The following is a 9,460-nucleotide window of genomic DNA, read 5'->3' as shown; positions in this document are numbered from 1 at the left end:
GCCCGCCACAACGCTGGCTATTTTTTGGTTGCAGCCGTCATTGTTGTTTGGTGGGCTGGGCTGGTTTCGAACCCACCATCTTAGGTGTATGTGGCTGGCGCCTTAGCCACTAGAGCCACAGGCGCTGCGCCCGTAACTGTGTCTTGACAAGGAGGAATACAACTGTATTTTAAACAGGCAAAACAGTCAGAACAAAGTCCCCTCCAGCAATAGTAACTATGGGGATAAAGTTTCCCCAATAAAAATATAACCCCTGGAACAAGACAGAAAATTACTTCCTGGAACTCACCCTTAAATGTCTGTATGGAATAGAGCACTAAAGTGCTCTGACATTCCCCTTTCCATCCCAATATGCTTTTCCCTGATGCAGAAGAAACCAGGCTAAACCTGGGTGGCATCTCCAATGAACTCAAATTTGATACCTTGTTTTCTCATTCACAAGAAGAAGAGATTGGGAAATGAGCCCTCACTTGGCCCCATGTCAACAGGAATAGAATCTATTTCCTTTCCTTTGTTAACCATTAAATAACTTACCAGAATCTGGCACCAAGGGCTGTTTACTACTTTCTCCAGCAAGAATTTTAAGAATATCTTGATGTGCTACTTAAACTGATACTGTGCCTAGTTTTATCATTTGAAACCCAGATAGGGCGCCTTTTATTGTGTGTGCTGGGTATGACACTTCAATTGGGCTGAAACATTTTGCCCCAGAAAAATCCGGGGTCCCACAAGGCAATATAATTATCCCTCTATATGGCAAAGGGATATCTTAAAACTTTGCAAAATTTAATATACTAAGAAAGGCAGTTGGGGGATAGTACTCGCAAAGCCCTTGGAGAGAGCCCATGAGGTTCAGCTTGGGGAACATCTCTCCTTGAAGCACAGGCGCGGAGGGGTTTTCTGAATCACTGTCTCCGGGAAGAGTGGGATGTCTATGCCTCCCACTCACTCATTTGTTTTTCTCCTTGTACTGCATCTCCCATTCTGGCACATGGGATGTTGGAAATGCTGGCAACTGGCCAAGAGACTCAGAACAGGAGCAGAGACTGCTGGGATCAGCTTCAGCAACTCCCTGTGACATGCAGAGATCTGGTTCTCTCCAGAGTTATGACGGAAACCCTGAGCCTAGGGGCTCAGAACAACACCGAGAGCAGAAAATGCCATTCAATCCAACAAACATTTATGGAACACCTACTCTGTGTGCAAGGCAGGGGCTTGTGGAAATCAGAACAAGGCCCTTGTCTTCAAGAAGCCTGTAGTCCAATGGGGAGATAGACCTATACATTCACAGCTACAAATGGGTTTTAAAACACTGTTGGCTAGCAATTTCATGCAGAAGCTATCCCATTCACCAGCTATTATTCCAGGGACATGATTGAGAAAGCTTTTACAACATCCTATATTGCCCTGTGTTTTAAAAATGGCAATAGCTAAGTACAAACACCAGTTAACTCACGGTCAACAGTGCTTGGGCATCAAAACACAGGTTAATTCTAACTCGCGACCTGTCATCAATGTGTTAACAGAAGTAAAAACAAAGTGTACTGAGAGGGAGAAATTTGGATTAGGGGATGAGAGGGGAAGTTTCCCAAAGGAGGTGGCATTTGAACTGCAGAAGCTGCAACAGTCCACAGGAGGTGGAAACAGGTGGTGCGTGGGTAGGAGACATCTCAGCCTGAGGCGTCACAGCGGAGAGGAAGAGCTGATGGCATGTGGAGGCAGGCATGGGGGGTCGGAGGGGGATGCTTTTCTGTCCAGAGGTCAGATCTTGAACAGGCCTCGTGTGCCACATAAAGGGGTCTGGAATTCCTCCTAAGGAATGCGGAAGCATAGAGGTTTCTGACCATGCTTCTCATGATCAGGTGTGAGTTCGAAGAAAAGAGTCTTTATGCTTCTGAGGGAGGAAAACGTTGAGAGTCATTCACATAAGGTTGTACTTTTTCTCTTTCCAGCCTCTGTTCCCACAGTAGCCAGGAACGTGAGGGTGTGATCTGTATCTAGGGCATCAGAAGGGCCTTTAAGCGACAGCAAGAGGGGGATGAAAGCCTGCCATTGTTTCCATAGGCACACTCAGCCCCAAACCTCACTGTAGGAGAGGGGGAAAGCATTAAGAAGATTCTAAGCAAAACAGACCCCAGACCCAAACCTTGTGCTTTCAAGCTAACAGTATTTCCCAGCTATCTATCAGAAACCATTTAGAAGAATTTGGCCTCCTGAAGGCTGCCAGGCCTGAAGCTGCAGGCTGGGCTCTTTCCTGAAGAGACTGGCTTCCTCCCAAGGCTGGAAAATGGAGGTCGCTAGCTCCGTCTCTTCACAGGGCTGAAACGCCAAGTGACAACACATGCTTCAGTAACCCCTCTGCTAATGGAAGTCCTGTGAGGGAGGAAGCGTACGCCGCGTGATGGCAACGTGAGAACCTTTAAAACCAAAAGGCAACAAACAACCGCGAAGAATTCTGCATGAGCACCTCTCTCTGCTCATTCCTCCTTGGCTAAGTTGTTCCCAGTGCTTGCTCAAACAAGGGTGTTCAAGCTCTTGGCAGCAGCAAAACCCTCCTTTCCAAAACAATCATTGACTGGAGAAAGCAATCTACAGGAATCAATGGTATTTCTATACATTAGCACCACACACACACACGCATTTATATATTAGCAACTGGGAAATGAGGTGATACCTGGTTTTCCAGAGCCCACTAACAGTCCTCACTGCACACATGATATACTCAGAAGATATGGTAGCAAGAACAAGGTGGTCTTAGTTAACAACAGACTAATTTATGCAGAAGAATGGCCTCTGGCAGGGGACCTGACAACTCACATGCCAGGATTGTTACCTTAGAAAATACCCATTCCACAGATAAGAAAACTAAGGAGAGACAAGGGGATAACTTGACCCACAGTCAGTGAGAACAGTGAAGGTTAATGGTGGGGCGAGGGGAAGGAGTCGGACTGGAAGTCGTAAGACAAGAAACCACGATGGATGGTATATTTACAATACCGTTCCCTAGTCAATTTCATACTTAGCAGGCAAATCCACAGATAGAACAAACAGGAAAATCCCTGCCCTCACAGAGCTTACCTGGAGAGAGGAAGACAGAAGTAATTAAGTAAAATATATACTATGATAGAAGGTGGCAAATGCTAAGTACAAAAATAAGTCAGGGAAGTATAAGTAGGATAGAACCGGTGAGCTGGCAGTTCACACTGAGCTCAGAGAAGGCCTTCCTAAGAAGTACAATCTGTGCAAAGACTTGAGCAAAGTGAGAGAGTGCGCCATGGGGGTGGGGTTGCCAGGGAAAGACGGTGCTTGGCTGAAGGTGAACTTCAGATAAACGGTGGACAACCTTTTAGTACAAGTACGTCCTGAACATTGTGGGTTATTCGCTAAGTCTGGCAAATACACAGGGGTGAGGGCTGCATGTCAGGCTCAGGAACAGCCATGCACACTGGCCGGGCATGGTGGGGGAGTGAAGGAAGCAGGAATGTAGGTGGCTCGTCCAAGACAACACAGGGACCAGACGATGGAAGGCCCCACGGGCCCTGTGATGACTTGTGGGGGACTTTTACTTAAGAGTACGATGATGAGCTGTCGGAACATTTTGAGGTAGGCGACGCCCTTGAACTTCAGTTTTAAAAGCTCATTCTGGACTCCGTCCAGAGTGGGGACAAGTGTGGGAGCAGACCAACCAGTCAGAAGGCCATGACTGCTGTGATGATGGTGATGGCAGTAACAATGGTAGTAATAAGTATCTATATGTGCATGTATTTGGGGGGAAATGGCCCCTGAAGCCCCATTCATAAACTCTCCATTAAGAAATCTTAGTACCTATCATTTACGAGAGGAAAGGAATTAGTCCTTCAGATAAATTCTATTGACGCATTAAAAATGTTGACCTAAAGAATTAGCTTTAACCACTGCACTATTATCCTTAATAAAATAGATAAGCCTCTGTCTAAAAAGAAGGGGGAAGTTTCTTAAAAACATCAAACTGTACATATCAGTCACCAGTGACGAAGAAAACATCAAGCTGATTTAAAGAAACCAACCACCTTTTCTAATCCAACTGCACGCGGTGCCAGCTGGATTCTAAAGCTAAGGTTTCCAAGTGGGATTAGGATTTGGCTTCAAGGTTAATATTTCTGTTTTTGCTGAGCTACGGATAAAGAGAGAGTGCTTCAAAAGAGCATACACACGAAGGTGGTTCTACTACAAAGCCCCACAGGGAGACTGAGTCTATGGACCATTGTTATCTGTCTAGTACACTTAATTTTATTGTGGAAATAAGCAATAAATACTTCAAAACTATTAAATACACAATGACACTGTTATATAGTGCTGTTCATATAAAGTATAATCAATCTATCTCCATTTGGAAGAAGGAGCAAACTGCCCAGCAGCTCCTCTCCAGCTGAAATTGCTGCCATTTGGCTAATTTTTGATTTACGAATGTTCAACCTAATGAAAAGATACAGGGAATAACCCTATAGCACCTGGCCTTTCAAACAACAAATAGCTTATCTGAGAAGAGAGAAGACAAATTATTTTAATCATTATAGTCATTCAATCACCTGGAACATTGCCATACGCAGAGTGTGCTCTCATGCGAGACTTACATTCCCCACCCTCAAGCTCTGTGTTTTGGGCAAGTGAGGTATTGGCTGTTTTCTCAGCATCTCCAACCCCTTTCTCATGGAAAGAATTCCCGTGAAGCACCAATCTTGCTATTTAGATCTCTGGCCCCAAACATACTATAAAGTGAAAATATTATAAAATAAGACTACCATCACAAAAGTCTAGTTATTAAGCAGAGAAGCAGTGTGTGGATACACTTGGCTGAGACACCACTGCCTTGAGTCTGCTGCACCTACCTGCCGCCGTGAAATCTGACCTCAAGAGAAACACCTGCCTGTCTCAGGTGACCTCCCTCACACGGGAGAGGCATTGATAAGTGAGAGAGTCGGTCTCCCAGAGCTTCTAAACTCTGTCAGTTGAGTACGAACCCAGTATTAACTATTCCAGGACTTGCCCTAGCCACGCCTGCTCCTGCAAAAAGCAATTTCTCTGAGACCATCCTTGCTGTTTCCAGGATAGATAGTTTCCACCTGGCCTAGGCAGTCTGAGCCCTGCCTGGGAAGCCTTCACTAAACACTCCAGAGCCGATCTTTTAAATTGCCTGAGGGTTTGATTCACAACTCGGAATAGCAAATTAGCACACAGATGAATATGTATTGCTAACATTTGTCTATTTAGAGTTTCGGAGGCATGTTTCTTATTTACTACCCATTGCAAACATACTAGTAAAAATAAGTTCGTAAAGACATACAAGTGCAACTTTAAACGGCAAGTGTACGCTGGCTGATTTTTGAAAATGTCTCAGATCATCAATCATGACTCCTATTTACATCATTTCTTAAAGACGCTCCTAAAAAGCAACTTGCATCCTATACACCGAGCAAAAATCACATTTCCCTATGTCTGTCGATGTGAAATTCTGGCCAGGTTTTCCTCTGAATCCTCTTAAATTCAAATTACAGCTCAAAGCAATCCCTCTTATTTACACACACACACACACACACACACACACAGAGAATGTGCAAAGCACAGATCATCTCCGGGAATTTCAGAAACGCTTTAAAGGCCAAGGAAGCAAAAGGAAGCTGCGATTTCTGCCCCCATTCCTCCCCAGAAAACCTAACTGCAATTCAGATCCTGTTTGCGATGAAGGCCGGGAGCGAGGATGGCAACATCCCCTGGACATCCGGAAAGAGGCAACCTGCTGCTTTGGGAGAGGAAGGCCTCCTCTCCCAGAGGATGCCGGCCTCCAACCCGGGCTTTAAATCCTACCTGATACGAGCAGTTCTCCTGATGTACCATCTCAGAGCATCCTAGGGCGCAGACCCCAAAGCAGGACTGCTCAGCGAGGCTGCGGAGGGAGAGCGCGGCGCATCCACGGGCGCGCGGAGAGAACGCAGATTAAAATGGATGCTGCTCGGCGGAGCAACCTGCGCAGTGGCGCTGCCTGTGCCGGGCGGCGCGCGGCCAGCCGAGCTGCTCTCGGGTCCCGCAAGCCGGCGCGGCAGGCTCGGGAACATGAGCGCGGGCCGGGCGGGGGAGGGGGCGCTCATCGCGGGCACAATCAGCCAATTATATTATAGGCACAAAGAACAGGATCAGTCTGGAGCTGGTGTGACCTTCTGGTGCTCTATGAAGGCAGTTAACTGATGTGGAAACATTCTCGTCCTCATTAACGAGAAAAAGGCTAGCGGGGGCGGGGCGGGGGGATCAATGTTGAAGCTGAACATTGCTAACCTCTGGCATCATCCTTCCTGCCCACTAAAGCTGCCTGCTTGGTGCTTATGAAAAAAAGAGGCCTTACAGGTAATTTTAGAACTTTTAACATGCTGGAGGGAAACCAATCCATTCTGAATATTGACATTGAAGGGATGTTACCTGTGCTGAGTTTCTGGAGCTGTTTGTCAACTCCCTAGCTAAGAGAATGGGCTTCACTCTTTAAAAAATATTATTTTGTTATTCTTTAAATTCCCCACTTATTTTTGGCTCTTGGGTGCTTTTTAAGTCAAACAGAAGTTCAGATGGAATAAGCGCTCCTGTAAGTGGTTTAGGGAGAGGGCTTATTAAAATATTAAAGTCAGTCTACATTTATTTTCTGAAAACTAAACCCTTAATTGCAAGTTATTCTGAAAGTCAGTCTTTGTGCATCTATATAACTCATGCTGTGAGAAATTGGAAGATACATGCTTCTGGGGAAAAAACTGGGGCCTATCTCTGAGGGGCAACTCTAAGATTTTAAGACATACTTTGTATAAAAAGAAAAATAAAACTGGGCCCCTCAATTCTTCAAGCTAAATTAATGAGAAAATTAAGGGGAAAAATAAAATATCCTTATCTATATTCCTCAGTCGCCACAGGCAAATTTGTTTTGTTGTCCTGCAATGCTGTGCCTATGAAATGATTCTTAATAAAAACAGGACTGACTCTAAACCACCAAAATAAAAAAAAATCAATAGAGACATTATTTTTAAGCTAGTTTAGTACCTAACCTTTTATCTTCTCAAAAACTCTTCCACTTACCAATAACTATGGTAATTATAATCTTCACTAGAGTCCTAGTGGAGAGAAGCAAGTGTTTTTTGCCTGAGGAATGAAATCAGCATGTTTAATAAGGTTTCATGTCAAACACTCTCTTAGGGAATGGTGAGAGTTTGTGTTAGGAATTTTTGGTAACGTATTTTTAATTTTGTAATAACTTGCCTGTTTCTTGGAAAGAGAAAAACCTATTTTTACAAATATTCTTTATTTTTTTCTCTCTCTGTCACCCGGCCTGGAATGCCGGGTGTGATCATTGCCCGTGCAAACTCAAACTCCTGGGCTCAAGTGATCCTCCTGCTTCAGTCTCTAGAGTAGCTGGGGCCACAGGTGTGTGCACCACACCCAGCTAATTTTTCTATTTTCAGTAGTGGACGAGTCTCTCTCTTGCTCAGGCTGGTCTTGAACTTCTGATCTCAGGAGATCCTTGGTCTTGGCCTCCCCAAATAGCCGGCAGTTCTCATTTTCACTATTTGAGATTCAAGGTGTGAAAGCTCTGCTACTTTAATTCAACTCCACTGATGCGCTCACATATATGCTCACTTCAGATGGAGGCAGGGAAAACTCAACTCCAGGTTCCAACTTCAGTACTAGGTGCTAAGGACCAGCACTCTGGAGATGTGCCCTGGAGAAGCTCGCAGCCCTTTGCCCTCCAGTGGAGAGGTGGGGTGGACACCCGTGCAGGACCTCTTAGGCCTGCCTGTTGGCCAAGGGCACAATGAAACCTTGATGAAAAAAGCAGGAGCCTGGGTGGGAGAGGGGAGGTGAGGGGAGTGAATGGGGGGAGGGAAGGTGATTGGTGGGGTCACCTCTATGGTTTATCTTACAAGGGTACAAGTGAATCTTTCTAAAAGCAGAGTATGAATGTCTTAACTCAATAACTAAGAAAATGACATGAAGGTTATGTTAACCAGTTTGATGAGAGTATTTCAAAACGTATATGAAAACAGCACACTGTACCCCATGATTGCATTAATGTACACAGTGATGCTATAAGAAATAAAAAAAAAAAAAGCAGGAGCCTGGAGTAGGTTAGACATCTTCTTAAATAGATGAAGAAAAGAAGATTGGAACTTTTCAGGGAAAGGAAATAATAAGCAATAAATCCTTCCCAAACTTCCCGTTCTCGTCTCTATGGGTTTTCCACACAACGCAGCCACAGAGACTTCTGTGTGGAGTGCCTTGTTATAGGGCCACCACAATGAAGGCTCTGGAATTCTAAGCATGAGCGAGGAAAGGCAGGCCACAGGAAAAGTTCCTGTGCAAGTTAACAGGTAAGATGAAGTGGAAGTCTTATGTTTAATATAGGAGGCACGATCCCAACTTTCCAAGACAGAACAGCTCTAACGTCAAAGGCTGTTAGATCTTTACTTAAGTTACCATGTTGACAATCTCTGACCTATGACATGAGAATTTGCTTCCAAGCTGTACAAAGCTTAAGAAGCCACTTCCTAGTCTCTGTTCTTTTCTGAACACTGAAGACTTGGGGATACATTACATAAGCTCCTGAGGACTTTTTATCATGTGTTGTTAAAAAAAAAAAAAGTCTAAACATGATCCCACTCTTCACAGTTGCTGTGCCATAAATAGAGGAAGTGACTCAGAGGTGGCTCTGGGGAGAACAGATTTCTGACAATTGCATCCCAAACCCTGTCAAAAACCCTCCCAAGAGGTATAAACAAGATGATAAAAGGAGTGTATCAAGCAGGCTTCTCTTTATAGTCATTCACTGGAAGGGACTTGGTGTTAGAATTTAAATTATGATTTGTTAGTGCAAAAAAACTTTAAACAGAAACCAGCTGTTCCAAGAAATTTAAGTTAGAATAATTTACCAAATTACAGTAACATTTGTTGTTTTTGACAAAAAAACCCCGAAAATTGATGAACTTTTTTATTTTCAGCACATTCATTGTAACATAGAGATTCTTTATTTCCTTTTGGGTTTTCATAGCTTCTCTTCCCATGAAAAGTACTGAGTTTCAATTAAATGGGACCTCAAGAGATTATTTAGATCATTTAACCTAACACTACTGTTTTCCAGATAAGAAAACCGAGGCCGGGGAAACTTGTGATATGCCCATTAACAACAAAAAGGGCATCAAAGGAAGGAAAATAAAGAAATAAACATGATTTTCTGGGTTTATGCCAAGTATGTTCCATATAAAACAATGCTACTGGCTCACTGCCTGTGGCTCAAGTGGCTAAGGCGCCAGCCACATACACCTACGGTGGTAGGTTTGAATCCCCAGCCCAGGCCCGCCAAACAACAATGATGGCTGCAACTAAAAAAATGGCCGGGCGTTATGGCGGGCGCCTGTGGTCCCAGCTACTTGGGAGGCTGAGGCAGGAGACT

At 44.4% G+C, this 9,460-nt stretch overlaps 1 protein-coding gene across 4 annotated transcripts in view; it reads right to left on the bottom strand.

The window, feature by feature from the left end:
• LOC100950123 (schwannomin-interacting protein 1) overlaps window positions 1-9,460 on the bottom strand; it is a 578,277-nt gene that overhangs the window by 50,911 nt on the left and 517,906 nt on the right. Inside the window, exon 1 of one of the 4 annotated variants that reach the window (XM_012807826.1) lies at window positions 5,845-6,165. The exons of the other annotated variants lie outside the window; for them this stretch is intronic. Coding sequence (XP_012663280.1) covers window positions 5,845-5,874 — 30 coding nt within the window. The 5' untranslated portion in view covers window positions 5,875-6,165. Of the gene's footprint in view, window positions 1-5,844; window positions 6,166-9,460 lie in introns of those variants that run through there. 4 annotated transcript variants of the gene reach the window in all.

This window comes from Otolemur garnettii, unplaced genomic scaffold, assembly GCF_000181295.1.
Source record: "Otolemur garnettii isolate 467f Iridium unplaced genomic scaffold, OtoGar3 scaffold00076, whole genome shotgun sequence".
NCBI lineage: Eukaryota > Metazoa > Chordata > Mammalia > Primates > Galagidae > Otolemur > Otolemur garnettii.
Note: the sequence above shows the minus strand (reverse complement) of the source record. Positions and strands in the feature narration are given on the sequence as shown.